At 49.0% G+C, this 14,404-nt stretch overlaps 5 protein-coding genes across 5 annotated transcripts; 4 read left to right on the top strand and 1 right to left on the bottom strand.

The window, feature by feature from the left end:
• Positions 1–86: 86 nt before the first annotated feature.
• Positions 87–1,094, top strand: CI109_103175 (uncharacterized protein; the record flags this gene model as incomplete). The annotated part of the gene is made up of 4 exons (XM_032001562.1): positions 87–95; positions 192–743; positions 815–947; positions 1,021–1,094. 4 exons carry the CDS (start codon positions 87–89, stop codon positions 1,092–1,094), a joined length of 768 nt encoding a protein of 255 aa, XP_031864452.1.
• A 504-nt stretch (positions 1,095–1,598) lies between these two features.
• CI109_103174 (uncharacterized protein) lies at positions 1,599–3,751 on the top strand (the record flags this gene model as incomplete). The annotated part of the gene is made up of 5 exons (XM_065967254.1): positions 1,599–2,068; positions 2,225–3,221; positions 3,280–3,447; positions 3,504–3,601; positions 3,679–3,751. 5 exons carry the CDS (start codon positions 1,599–1,601, stop codon positions 3,749–3,751), a joined length of 1,806 nt encoding a protein of 601 aa, XP_065823326.1.
• Positions 3,752–4,951: 1,200 nt separating this feature from the next.
• Positions 4,952–7,894, top strand: CI109_103173 (uncharacterized protein; the record flags this gene model as incomplete). Its single annotated transcript, XM_032001560.1, has 7 exons — positions 4,952–5,121; positions 5,195–5,928; positions 5,983–6,601; positions 6,658–6,837; positions 6,897–7,017; positions 7,075–7,407; positions 7,478–7,894. 7 exons carry the CDS (start codon positions 4,952–4,954, stop codon positions 7,892–7,894), a joined length of 2,574 nt encoding a protein of 857 aa, XP_031864450.1.
• Positions 7,895–8,756: 862 nt separating this feature from the next.
• Positions 8,757–9,691, bottom strand: CI109_103172 (uncharacterized protein; the record flags this gene model as incomplete). Its single annotated transcript, XM_032001559.1, has 5 exons — positions 8,757–8,772; positions 8,833–8,924; positions 9,018–9,206; positions 9,290–9,580; positions 9,659–9,691. The coding sequence occupies 5 exons, from the start codon at positions 9,689–9,691 to the stop codon at positions 8,757–8,759; spliced, it is 621 nt and encodes a 206-aa protein (XP_031864449.1).
• A 788-nt stretch (positions 9,692–10,479) lies between these two features.
• CI109_103171 (uncharacterized protein) lies at positions 10,480–14,262 on the top strand (the record flags this gene model as incomplete). The annotated part of the gene is made up of 10 exons (XM_032001558.1): positions 10,480–10,584; positions 10,640–10,731; positions 10,800–11,094; positions 11,154–11,435; positions 11,501–11,827; positions 11,885–12,649; positions 12,706–12,780; positions 12,829–12,951; positions 13,011–13,293; positions 13,352–14,262. The coding sequence occupies 10 exons, from the start codon at positions 10,480–10,482 to the stop codon at positions 14,260–14,262; spliced, it is 3,258 nt and encodes a 1,085-aa protein (XP_031864448.1).
• Between the last annotated feature and the right edge of the window lie 142 nt (positions 14,263–14,404).

Here is a 14,404-nt window from a genome sequence, read left to right as displayed (position 1 = left end):
GATCCAGTTATCCAACAATTGTTATTCGTGTTGCTTTGTCTTCTGACAAGCTCAAATCACTCATCAGCTGTGCCATATTCCACGTGATGTCCTGGGTGAGTGATCGCCTACTTCCCAAGAATAAAGGACATATATACACTCATGGGTCCTCTCGCAACCGGATGGCCTCACGCTGATCAATATCGCTGTAGCTCATTCCTTCCATACCCGGCTGGTCCCGTTCATCTCTAGCAGCTGCTGGGCCTTCGACCGTCCCAACACCCAACGGCAACTCAACAAAAGCTCTTGACGATGTCGAAGAAGACATCGATGCCCCTCCTCCATTCCCCTTATTAAACTCACACCAACGTTCCAACGCTTCTTCTACACCCTCATTTTCAGTCGCCCCTCCTTCTCCTCCCAAATCACCATCACTCTCTTCCACCCCGCCGTCAGATCTCAATATCGCCATCGTACCTGATAATGTACCATTAGGGAACATGGCTCCTCCACCTAGTACGACCAAGAAACCCAATTTCGGGATCCAAAAAGGTGGACAAGATTCGTCGTCGTCGACGTCATCGACGAATGGACTAACGCCGGCTAGTGGATCGACGGAGAAGAAGGAGAAGAAGAAAAGGGCAAAAGTGGCTTTGACACCTGGACATTCGGCTTTGGATTGGGCGAGATTAACTTCCAGCGGAGAGGATCTGAGACAAACAGGAGGAGGGTTCTTGAGAGTTACAATGGCAGAACTGAAAGAGGTATGTCCACTCGCGAATCGGGTTGGTTGGTGGTAGTCCTTGTGCTGATGGAAGTGTACGGTCTGGCTTAGCACAACACTGTAGACGACGCATGGTCCGCATTCAACGGTATGGTGTACAACATTACGGCGTACTTGCCGTTCCATCCAGGTGGAGAGGACGAGTTGATGCGAGTTGCAGGAAGAGATGGGACGAAGCTTTTCAGTGAGTGGACATGCAGTCTGCGCCGTATGAGCGTCCGCGTTGGGCAGAGAGCTAATGAGTGTTTGGCCTTCAGTGCTTACGCACTCTTGGGTTAACCTCGATTTCATGTTGAAGGAATGTATGGTTGGAGTCCTCGTTCGAGGCTAGACTTCTTGGATATAGATGATGAGATCGGAATGTGTGAACTGTAGCCTTGTACATCTATTATACCTTGCATAGACTGTATGACCATTTTCGTGTAACAGCAAGTCATCTTGCAGACGTGTAGAGTCGGTTCAACAGCAACAGCGAGGGGACGGCTGAGCCCAGCCGCACAGATAATAGCTTATCGGGATTCGCGTCCGGGTTCGAGGGAAAATCAAAATCAAAATACTAGTCCGACTCTTCTCTGTGTGCACAGCCATCTAATCGTTCAGTGTTCGCCGTAACGACTTCTCAACCACTAGCACACGAAAAGGATTGCTGTTCTTATAGCACGGGTATCATATCGATCACGCGAATATCGATTTTTGACTCGACCGATTCAACGATCTTCACGACTAGCTAGTACGCCGGACACCATCTCTCCTAATATCAAAAGATCGTACTTGCGTTCGACTCGTACTTCGTCCACAACTACTGCTGTACGGATACCAGCTTGAATCCTACACGATGCTATCCACCCGCAACTCCTTCGCATCCCCATCGTCATCCTCTCAACTGCCCTCGAAACAAAACCAACCGTCGACTTCATCACCCCGAACCACCGCATCAAACAGAAGGAGACTCGGAAACCTATTCGCGAGCTTCGGCATACCCGGCTCACCATTACGCAGAGCCGCAGGACCATCTTCCTCCGAATCACAAGATGGACCGCGTTCCAGTCCTTCTGCCCGATCAAAGTTTGACGGCGTTGAGTCCCGAGGTGTCGGGAAGAGCTTTGCAGATAAGATGGCGGAACTCACTCTGGGAACGAGCGGCTCTGGGCAAGTCAGGGAGCCGGGACCTTGTAGAGATGTGGGGAAGAAGAAGGTAGATGATTGGGATTGGGATGAAGGATGTTTTGTGGATACGGAATCTGTAGAGCATCAAGGTCGGAGAGGTGAAGGGGGGTGCAAATTGCTCGAACTACCGGATGAGATGTGAGTTTGACCTCTGCTCCGATACCCCAACGTGTATATCCTGCCCTACCCAGCTTGATTCTCTCGGTCATCTGGGTCGGCCCGCGGTACCGTTGTCGCAATTGTGCAGATGGCAGTGTGCAACGGTACACTGATTTACCCTTCTTGTCTGTTTAGCTTACTCCAGATACTACTCTTCCTTCCACCCACCATCTCCCAACTGCGCACTATATCACTAATCTCTACACACTTCTGCGATCTCGCACAGGCACCTATCCTCTGGGCGAGGACATTCGATGCTACCTCTGGATATCGATTATCAGACGAAGCCAAGGAGAGAGCGGTGGCAGTCTTGCACCCTCCGAGAGGACTATGGGATGGGTTGAGCTGGGCCGATTCTCCTCCCGAATCTGATTCATCGCACCAAACAAAACAAGTGATTGATCCGCTTGACTCAGAAGAGATACAGCCCGGCTCGGAGGAAGATGTCCGACCCGATGAGATCGCGATTCATTATCCAACGCTTTATCGATCTCGACATACCCTTGCACAGCACATTCGCTCAGCGTCTCCTCACATCTTGACCCTTGCAGAACATACAGACTCGGTCTACTGCGTCCATCTTGTTGGGCGATGGCTCATCACCGGATCGAGAGATAAGACAATACGAGTGTGGAACCTGCCCCTGTGTGCCGCAGAGCAGGAGAGTGAGACTGGACCGATTCTGGTGCACACCGTCAATGCGGCTCATGAAGGGAGTGTGCTGGGACTAAAATTCGATTTGGATCAAAAGGGGAAAGGAAAGATGATAAGCGGTTCGAGCGATTGTACTGCCAAAATATGGGAAGTGGACTTTGGACCGACGGGTATATCGATCAAACATCTCACAACGTTCCGAGACCATACAGGCAGCGTACTGGACGTGGAGGTGTCGGCGTCACACTATATCACTTGTTCGAAAGATGCCACCATACGGATATACGATCGGGAATCGCGCATGTGTCTACATACGTTGACGGGTCATGTGATGCCTGTGAACTGCTTGGCTGTGAAAGGAGAGGAGGTGGTATCGGCAAGTGGGGATGGTAGTTGGAGAATATGGGATTTGAAGAGCGGTAGCGAGGTGCGAAGAGGAGGCGGTGAGGGGCGAGGATTGGCTTGTATTGCTTGGAAAGTGAGTCATATCGTATGTATCTACCAGCCGAGTTCGTGCTGATGAGGTGACACGATAGGACGACTACGTCGTCACGGGTGATAACGATCACCTTGTCAAGCTGTATGATGCGAACACCGGCAGACTCATTAGAACCTTTGACGGCCATAGTGAGCTGGTCAGGACAGTTGCACTAGATCCCCAAGCCGGCCTGGTGATTAGTGGAAGTTATGACAAGTCTGTGCGAGTGAGTGGTGGATCAGGATACGATGGATTGCATTGGTTGACGTTCTCGCACGATAGCTATGGGACATGCACACGGGCCAGCTCATCAAAAATCTGGACGAGTTTCACCACTCTTTAGTATTCGATGTACAGATGACTGTCAACAGGTTGATCTCGTGAGTGGACGCCGACGTGTCTAACCGTTTCAATGAGTTACGCTGAGTATGTCGTATCGTTGTGGTTTTAATGATAGGGCAAGTCATGATAACTCTGTACAAGTCTTGACGTGGGGTAAAGATCTACCTTACAATGATCTATTTGCTTGACCCATCTTGAAGGGACGCCACAGCCAATGCTGCATGCTCGTCATTATCACACTACACAGAAAACAATTATGTAATGCTGTCAATACCGGTACTTTTGCGTAAGGAATCAGGTACATGCGCGAAGCCAAGCTTTATGTACGACGTACATACGTAGCGTGATTGCCTGTCCATCCGTCCGATCCGACTTTCACTTGGTACAATACATACCTCAATGGCCGTAAGTAGGGGTGTAAATCGTAACTATATGTTGGGATTTGCGAAGGCGTTCCAGACACTTTGCAAGTTGAAGGGTGAACTGCATATCTCTGGTATTAACATCAAGTATATAGCGGTTTGATCTCGATCAGAAAGTTGAGAGATGTCTCATCTGCCATAGCCCAAGACATTATAACAGGACTGCTCAATTGAGTTGCCCCTTGCATCACATTCAGTCATCCCAGTCCCGATCGCCATTCAATTGCTCTCGTGTCAAGGGTGAGATTTGTAGTACTCGTACTGTAATGTGAGAACCTTGACATGGCGAGGTCCCGTCCGCAGATCATTTTTCCCTCATTTCATTATTCCTTTTTGTGCACAACTACGTCATAGTCGTCTGTTGTTGCTGTTGTTGTTGTTGTTATATTTATCTCCCGCTGCGGTTCACGCCATTGCATTCAGGGTCCACGCAGGGAAAGGGTTTCAACCTAAAAATCCCATCGATCGTCATACCTGCCTTTTTGTTTTTAGATCCAAAACGGACCAAACTACATATAAACAAATTTGATCCGTTCAATCGCCCCACCACCACTGCTTTCGTTTTCATACATTCATACTTAGTTCAATACCTTCTTCCCTCTATCGACAGAGGAGAAGCGAGTAGTATTGGTTTATTTGGCTGACTGATCTTGTTGCTCACATAGCAGCGCATAGGTGAGTCCAAATTTCCGATTTTCAGCGGGAGTCGGCGAGCCTGCACCACACCTCTGAACCCACCGCACGACTGGCGAGGTGGAGCAGTGTGAATCTTCTCGTGAACATGCGCTGCTGTGCCATGACCAGCGGTGTCAACGTCACACTGCCCAGTCTCAACTCACGCTCAGACAATCCCATATGCATACAGCTGACAATTCGCTTCCATCACAGCTCCAACTGTATCTATAACACCACACTTAATATAAGTAGAATCGATCGATTGGTAGACCCGACGGATACACACCCAACATGTCAGCAACCGGCAAGGACACCAATGCGTCCTCTACGCCATCCTTCATCTCAGCCCTCGTAGTGGCTGGTATCACTGTCGGAGCATTCACGGCCATATGGCTCATTCTCCACGGTCGAAAGACGCTCAGGAGGGTATACCAACCTAGAATTGAGTTGGCCCCCGAGTCGTGAGTAAACTCTCATTTGCCATCCCCAAGTTCACTGAATGCGCTCAACTGACATTGACCTGTTCTCAACTAGCAAACGACCCCAGGCCCTGCCCAGTGGTGTAGTACCGTTCTGGCGGACGATTTTCTCAACACCTGACAGAGACATCATTGTGGCAAACGGTCTCGATGCCTACTTCTTTGTTCGATTCCTCAAGGTTTTCGGACTCCAGATGCTTGTCCCTTACGTTTTCCTCACCTTTGTCGTCTGTATCCCCCTCTCGGTCATCAAGCCCAACGCGGGTCAAGATGGACTCAACAAACTCACTTTCGGTAACGTCGCACCTAACATGCAAAACCGACACATCGGCCATTTCATCGTTGCGATCATCTTGATCTCTTGGACCATGTACCTCATCTTCAGGGAGTACAAGCACTTTGTCGCTGTTCGACAAGCTTGGTTAACTTCTCCTCAGCATCTTTCTTTGGCGAGGACTAGAACAGTCGCCGTTACCAACGTCCCTGACTCCGTCAACTCCAGCGAGGGTATCAAGGAGATTGCCAGCGTCGTCGCGCGAATCGACAGCACTAGCGTATTGGCCAACAACGTCCCATCCCGAGTCTCAACCGCTACCGAGGGCACTGCTGTCAACGGCCAAGACTCCGAAGGTGGTGTCAGGCAAGTCTGGTTGACAAGACAACTCAAGGAAGTCGAGAAGGTATGGGAAGAGCGAGACAACGAGTGCTCCCGACTCGAGGGTGGTGTCGCCAAGCTCCTCAAATTGGCCAACAAGAACCAGCTCAAGGGTAAGACTCCCGAGAAACAAGGTTAGTTCATCCTGTCGTGAGCAGTGCCCGAAATAGGCTAACTGTATTTTCCAGGTCAACACGACTCTGAGCGATCTGCTGGCAATCTCATCGACCGATACGTTCTAGGAAAGAAGCGACCCACCTGGAAGCAAGGTCCTCTCGGTCTTATCGGCAAGAAGCAGGATCTCGAGACTTCTCCTTTGTACATTGCCGAGCGCAACGCCAACCTCACCGACCTTCGCAAGGACATCGAGCGACTTCCTCAAGGCAACACTGTTTTCGTTCGATTCTCCTCTCAACACGAGGCTCACGCCTTTGCTCGATTGCTCCAGAAGACCGACAAGTCTCACAAGCTCATGAAGGCTGGTGTTGAGGTCGTCCCCGAAGATGTACAATGGTCCAACATATCAATGAATCCCTACCAACGTAAAGTCAGGACCGCTATCTCTTGGGCTTTGACGATCGGACTTATCATCATCTGGGCCCCTATCGTCGCCTTCGTCGGTATGGTCTCGAACGTCGACTCGCTCTGCGAAACCGCATCCTTCCTCGCTTGGATCTGCACAATTCCCAAGCCTGCTCTCGGTATCATTAAGGGTGTCCTTCCTCCTGTCCTTCTTGCTATTGTCTTCGCGGTCTTGCCAATGATCCTTCGTATGTTCGTCAAGTTGCAAGGAGAGGTTCTCAAGACGTGAGTTGCTTTTAATCACCTTTCCATGATTCGGCGCTGATATCTACTCATGACAGAGACATCGAGCTCAAGCTTTTCTCTCGATTCTGGCTCTTCCAAGTCATTCACGGTTTCCTCATTATTACTCTTGCATCCGGTCTTATCTCTGCTTTGTCCGATGTTGGCAGTAACCCCGGTATGGTGCCCTCAATGCTTGCATCCAAGCTGCCCAACGCTTCCATCTTCTTCTTGACTTTGTGAGTTATGCTGTTGTGTATTCCCCTTGGCCTGATACTGACAACCTTCACTCCTTTAGCATCCTTACTGCCACTCTTTCGGGTGCTGCTAAGAACTACGCTCGAATCGTGCCATGGGTCATGTACATGCTCCGAGGTATCTTGGGAGGAAACACCCCCCGAAAGTTCTACATGAAGAAGGTAAGTTGAGGAGTTGGCGAACAATCCATCACGTACTGACGTTATGATGCTCCGCAGTTCAAGATGGACTCTTTCGCATGGGCCACGGTGTTCCCTCCCACGTGTCTCCTCATCTGTATTACCATCGTCTACTCGGTCATCCAGCCTCTCATCTGTCTTCTTTCGCTCGTCGCATTCTGCATGCTCTACGGCGCGTACAAGTACATCCTCAATTGGTGTGCTGACCAGCCCGACGCTTCCGAAACTGGCGGTATGTTTTACATTAAGGCTTTGAGGACCGTTTTCGTCTCGCTTTACATCGAGACGATCTGTCTTATTGGACTGTTCTTCCTTTCTACGGACCAGAACCTCAAGCGAGCGAAGTCTGGTTTGGCTTGTGGAGCTATCATGGTGAGTTTGACTACCAAGTCATCGACTCCAAAAGAGAGAAAGAGCTGATAAGAACATCTCGTTTGTTTAGATTGTCGTGCTCATTGCCATTGCCGCATTCCAAATCTACATTGACCACTTCCGATTCACTCGACCTTTCCTCACTTACGTCCACTCTACATCTACCTCTGCCAACGCTCAACACATCGAGCCTATCGTCGGTCACGTCAAGACGACCGCCAACGAGGAGCAAGAGATCGCTGGAGCAGAGTACGGAAACACCTCTGGATTCCACTACAGGGCATTCGATCACCCTGCCTTGTGGAAGAAACAGCCCGTCGTATGGATCGCCGACGATCCTCTTGGTCTGGGTAAATACGAGGCTGAGCAAATCAACGGCAAGGGTGTCGAGGCTAGTACCGAGTTCGCACACATGGACCCTAAGGGTAAACTCGAGGTGGAGAGAAGTCCCCCAGATGAAGCTTGGTACGGTGGTTTCACCGCTTAAGCAGAGTAGGGGTAGGAGATTCGATTCGTGATAACCTCGTAATCTCAATCTTTTTATAGTTTTTAACCTTATACACGATCAATTTGTTAGTTGCCATCTCTGATCTTTTAGTAATATGCAGCAGACCTATCTTAAAAGCTATCGAGCATGTCTTGCTTGCAGGCAATAATCATGGAGACTAGATCTGATGGGAACATTACTCGGTACAATAGAGTTTGATATCGTATGCGGAAATCAAAACTGCGTGTTGCATCAATGAGATAAAATCGGAACGATAGCGTACGTCGTTTCAATTTCAACAAATCTCATTCTCAAAAAAGCTGCAGAATCTTCGAAGTGGATGGCCACCGTTTCTCAAGGAGGGGGGTAGAGGATGGGATAGGTTCACTGAAAGTATATCAGCGGTAAGTTCATTTCGACAATGGAGGTCTGTATTGCGATGTTGAACAAAAGCAGGAAAAATCGCGTACTGTTGATAGTTGCGAAGAGATAAAATTAGAGCGATAGGCTATGTCGTTTTTGCTTTCTCAAACGGAAGCGGAAGGCGCGCTAGGTGGGATACAGGACACACGATGCATGATTTTGATAGACGTTTGATTGATGGGAGAACACATGATGAATCGTAATGAAAGGAAAGAAAAAGGTAGGGATTGAGTTAGATGCTGATGGGGTAGGATAGCAGACATAGATGGGCGGGGCAGTGGTAAGAACGAATAGGTATGTATCAATAAAAACGTTTGTTTACTGCTTATACAATCGGAGATGAAGACAGAAGGAGTAGGTCTTGCAATCGTTCACTGCTTTGGGGTGGCCGCAATTACAGGTGGTACACAGATAGACAAAGTGAATGGACGATTGGCATTTACCACTCAAATTCGCTATGTACGAAAAAGGGTCAGTTTAGTATCACTCCCATGATGCAGCTCGGCCAAACTCACCCATTACATTTGCCGAAGAGGTAATCTCGACCATTGATGTGGATCATACCATCTTTGAACACCGTCTTCCACTTGTTCTTGACACGTTGTACCTAATACGAGGAGACCGTGCAATCAGCAAATGTTTAACGGAATGCCGATATCGGTATCACTCCGACAGGTCTGTTTATTTACGCCCGACTCACCTTGTCATAAACGCAGAAAACGATGTCCACCTCTCCATCATCGTCACCTCCTTCTCCCTCATCTCGAAGCTCATCGTCTGAATCATCCAAATCGGAGTCAATCACCTCGTCACCCGGTAACAGTCCAGCGGCGTTGGGCTCAGGTTTGCGTTCACCGTCGAGCGGGATAACGGGTTTTCTGTCTTCGCTCTGTGGAAGAGAATGTATCAGCAATGCTTATGCACAGGAAAGGAAAGAGCTACGAAACGGGATATGGATTTGAAAATACGCACCGCTCCACCACGTATCCGCATCACATCATCTCCGTTCCCAGGTTCCATCTTCACCCTAACATCATCTCCGAAACCATTCACACCACCACCGGCTGCTCCATGACGACCCGGCAGCGCCAATCCATGACTTGGAGGAGGGGGAAAGACTCCTGACGGCCCAGGGGGTGAAGAGGCGAGATGGTCGTTCCGAGTTTGCTGAGAGTTGGGAGATTCGGGGTCGGGAGAGGTGGTGCTTCCTGGAGCTCGGGCAAAGTCGGCAACTCGTGTTTCGAGCAACTTGGCCTCCCATTTCTTGTTAGAATGAAGAACGGTATCAGCTCAATTCAAGAGTGCAACCATTGGTTTTTGGACAGCTGAGAAGACACCTACCGCTTGGAGATTCACCAACACCTCCTCTTCCATTCCATACTCCTCGAAATCAACTTTGACGTTGGCAATGACATCGTCGATGATCGAACGATAGGTCTGGGGCTGTTTGTAGCATAATACGATATATTGGAGTGAATTTGAAACAAGAAAGAGAGAATTTGAGGGGAAGGAGCAGTGTTAGCGAGCTACTATGTGATAGTAACGAGACAAAGGACTGTAACTAACGACTATCTTGTTCGACCTTTTGATAGGGAACAGAAGCAGTACAGCGTCAGCATATCATTATGAAGAACGAATACAGTTGCCAATACCCTCTCCTCAACGGAGTCTCTGGGAGTGATCTACGCAGAAGTTGAGAGACATGATATCACAACATACATAATGAATGGTCCACTCCTTCACCGTCCATGAAGCAGTTGGCGTCGCTCTTTCTCTCTTGTCCCACTGCTTGAAGCGCCAGCGATGATAAGTCGTATGGGACACTGATCAATGGTCGAATGACTATTGACAGGGAGAAGAAAGGAAGCAAAGGGAGTAAAGACGAAGGTGATTTATTGATATACCTGTTTTTGTGAGGGTGGGGGGAAGAAACGATATCAAGTGTGGGTTGCTTATATATGATTGGAGCTGACCTAAGGGACTCCGCGTTTGACCTTTTTTTGCCACCCACCATTATATTTGTTTGTTACTCTCATTTAGCTCACATTTGATCCGAGATTTTCAAAGTGGATTGTGTCCACTCTTCTCAGTGCATTCTTTGTTTTCTTGCTTGCTAAAAGCTCTTTTTTCTACACCAGCTAAATACCAAACACATAGACAAGATGAGAAAGCAATTGGACCCAAGAATACCGGCTCTCATCAATAATGGTGTCAAGTCGAACCATAGAAGCTTCTTCGTCATGGTAGGAGATAGAGGAAGAGATCAGGTATGTCCAGCTCTCCCCTACCTCAAGCGCCGTAGACTGATCACAGTCGAGATAGATTGTGAACCTGCATTTCTTATTGTCACAAGCAAGAGTCTCTTCTCGACCTAATGTGTTGTGGTGCTACAAGAAAGATCTCGGCTTCACAACGTATGTCTATTTAGCTCTTGTCCTACCCAATCTACCGAGGTAAATAGCTGATCTCTTAATGTTGACAGACATCGAAAGAAGCGAGAAGCCAAGATCAAGAGGGATGTCAAGCGTGGTGTCAGAGAAGCGAACGAACAAGACCCCTTCGAGCTGTTCGTAGCCGTCACCGATATCAGATACGCCTACTACAAGGACAGTGCCAAAATTCTCGGTCAAACGTTTGGAATGTTGATCTTGCAAGATTACGAGGCTATCACGCCTAACTTGTTGGCGCGAACTATTGAGACGGTAGAAGGAGGTGGTGTGGTCTGTTTGTTGTTGAAGACAATGTCTAGTTTGAAACAGCTATATGCTATGGCAATGGTGCGTCAGATTTACCTCAATTCCCCAATAGATGAATTTTAGCTGATGACATGCCACAGGACGTCCACGGTCGATATAGGACAGATGCCCATCAGTTCGTTCAGCCACGTTTCAACGAGAGATTCATCCTCTCCCTTGGATCATGCTCGGATTGTCTTGTTCTCGACGACGAGCTCAACGTCCTGCCCCTTTCGAAGGGCAAGGATATCGTTGTAGGAAAAGGAGAGGAGGACGACAGAGGGAGAAAGAAGAAGGCGGAAGAGCTCAAGGAGATGAAGTCAACGTTGGAAGGTGTGGATATTGTCGGACCCCTTGCGAAGCTGGCGAAGACGGTTGACCAGGTACGTGTAGACTACTTCTCGCATCGTATCGGAAAATCACTCATATCTCATTGTTCACCTGACAGGGGAAAGCACTTCTCACATTCGTCGAAGCCATCTCGGAGAAAACCCTATCTTCCACCGTCGCTCTTACCGCTGCGCGAGGTCGTGGTAAATCTGCCGCCCTGGGTCTGGCTATTGGTGCCGCTCTTGCCCACGACTATTCCAACATCTTCGTCACATCTCCCGATCCCGAAAACTTGAAAACCCTTTTCGAATTCGTCTTCAAAGCGTTGGATGCCTTGGGTTACGAAGAGCACATCGACTATGATGTGGTTCAAAGTACAAACCCAGACTTCAAGAAGGCCATTGTCAGAGTGAACGTGTTCAGAGGACATCGGCAGACTATCCAGGTAGGCATTCGCCTTAATTCTAACAGGTTGTATTTCTGACCCAATCTACACAACTAGTATATCGCTCCTGAAGATTCACATGTTCTCGGTCAAGCCGAATTGGTCATCATCGACGAAGCCGCCGCCATCCCCCTCCCTCTCGTCCGAAAGCTCATCGGTCCTTACCTTGTCTTCATGGCTTCCACCATCAATGGTTACGAGGGTACTGGTCGATCTCTGTCGATCAAGCTTCTTCAGCAACTTCGAGAACAAACACGTCCATCAATCACCAAGGATGCCGACCCATCTACCTCGTCTGCCGGTGCCGGACCTTCAAAAGCATCCGCCGCTGGTCGATCCGGAGCTGGTTTGGTCCGATCTCTTCGGGAGATCAAGCTCGATGAGCCCATCCGATATTCACCTGGTGATCAGGTAGAGAAGTGGCTTAACAACCTCCTCTGTTTGGACGCAACGATCGTCTCAAAGAACGTCCAGGGCTGTCCTCATCCCTCCAAGTGCGAGTTGTACTATGTCAACCGAGATACATTGTTCTCCTACCACCCTGCATCTGAGGTGTTCCTTCAACGGATGATGGCACTCTACGTCGCGAGTCATTACAAGAACTCACCAAATGACCTCCAAATGCTCTCGGACGCGCCGGCTCACCATCTCTTCGTCCTGCTCCCACCGATCAAGGAGGACGACAACACTCTCCCCGATCCCCTTGTCGTGCTCCAGGTGGCTTTGGAAGGAAACATCAGTAGGGATGCCATCTTGAAGGAATTGAGTCAGTCAGGGATGAGAAGTTCCGGCGACATGATCCCATGGCTCATTTCGACTCAGGTAAGTGGACCAGGCGTATCAAATACAGTGGCATTGCTGACAAACAATGATAATAGTTCCAAGACAACGACTTTGCCATGCTTTCTGGTGCTCGAGTTGTCCGAATCGCCACACATCCCGATTACGCTAGAGTGAGTCACGCTCTGAAGAGAAAAAATGTTGTGCTGATGGTATTTCAGATGGGCTATGGATCTCGAGCGATCGAGGCTCTCAACTCGTTCTACAGCGGAGAGATGTACAACTTTGACGATGCCCCCGGAGACTTGGGAGAGTCATTCGAGGATGCAGCTCGCGTTGCACCCGTACGTGACACCTTTCATCCAATGATTCTCAATTTAGCTAAATCGTCCTGCTTGTACAGAATGCCAACCTCCAAAACGACACAATCGCTATCCGGGATGCGAACCGAATGCCTCCTCTTCTTCAACGTCTGTCCGAACGCAAGCCGGAACAACTAGACTACCTTGGCGTTTCTTTCGGTCTCACTAGGGATCTGCTCAGGTTCTGGAAGCGAGCTGGATTCATCCCCCTGTACGCTAGTCAAAGGGAGAACGATCTGACAGGAGAACACACATTCGTTATGCTGCGATCGTTGTTGAGTAACGTCGCGCAAGCCGAGGGATGGTTGACGGCATTTGCGTCTGGTAAGCTGCATGTTGCTCATTGACCATGGCTTTAGCTGACACATTGTATGTTTCTCAGATTTCCGACAACGATTCATGAACCTATTGTCTTACGATGCCTTCAAGAAATTCGAATCATCCGTCGCCTTGTCTATCATCGAAGCAGCTTCACCTCGACTTCCCGCTGCCATTTCCGCTCCTCACAAAACCATCACCGCCACCGAGCTGAACGCACTTCTGACGCCTTTCGATATGAAGCGACTCGAATCATACTCTGACAGTATGTTGGACTATCACGTCGTCCTCGATCTCGTCCCCATCATTGCGAGTCTCTACTTCGGCAAGCGACTAGGAGAAGACTGTAGTCTATCAGCAGCGCAACAGGCCATCCTTCTGGCATTGGGTCTGCAGCGGAAAACAGTTGAGGCTTTGGAGGCCGAATTGGGCTTGACATCGACTCAGACCCTTGCGCTATTCGGAAAAATCCTGAGAAAGATCACAAAACATTTGCAAGATATCCGAAAAGCTTCTATTGCGTCCGAGCTCCCACCATTGGAATCGCAGAACGGTTCAACTTCAAACGGGACCGGAAACAAATTCCAAGCGTTGACCCAAACTGTCGAAGAGGAACTTGCGGAGGTTCAACAACCGTCCCTTCAAGCAGGGATGGAGGGATTATCTGAAGAAGCGAAACGAGCTAAGATGTTCCAGAAAGAATTGATAGATTCTATCGATCTTTCAGAATACGCAATTGATCAAGATGGAGATTGGTCAAGTGCAGAGAAACAAGTTGAACGTCTAGCAGCTGCTTCGGAGGCAGGTAGGCAATTGTCAACGACAATGAGCGTGAAAGTGAACCCAAAAGAGAAGGAGAAGGAGAAGGTCAAGTCTGGTAAAGAGGCAGCAGGTGGCGCGAAATCGCATGGAAAGAGGAAGGACGTTGGCGGTGATAAATCTGGAAAGGGGAAGAAGATGAGAGTGAAAGAGTAGTTGCGGTTGGCTTGCATTTTACCCATAGCATGTATTGGCTTGTTTCTCCATCGTCATCTGTCTGGCTTGACTACAGCAAGCTCATTATTCCACTTGCCCCCATTGGTTGTCCTCCTCTAAACAAGAATAAAGGATAGAAAAG

The sequence above is a fragment of the Kwoniella shandongensis genome, chromosome 5, assembly GCF_008629635.2.
Source record: "Kwoniella shandongensis chromosome 5, complete sequence".
In the NCBI taxonomy this organism is placed as follows: Eukaryota; Fungi; Basidiomycota; class Tremellomycetes; order Tremellales; family Cryptococcaceae; genus Kwoniella; species Kwoniella shandongensis.
This window is presented reverse-complemented; position numbering and strand designations above follow the sequence as displayed.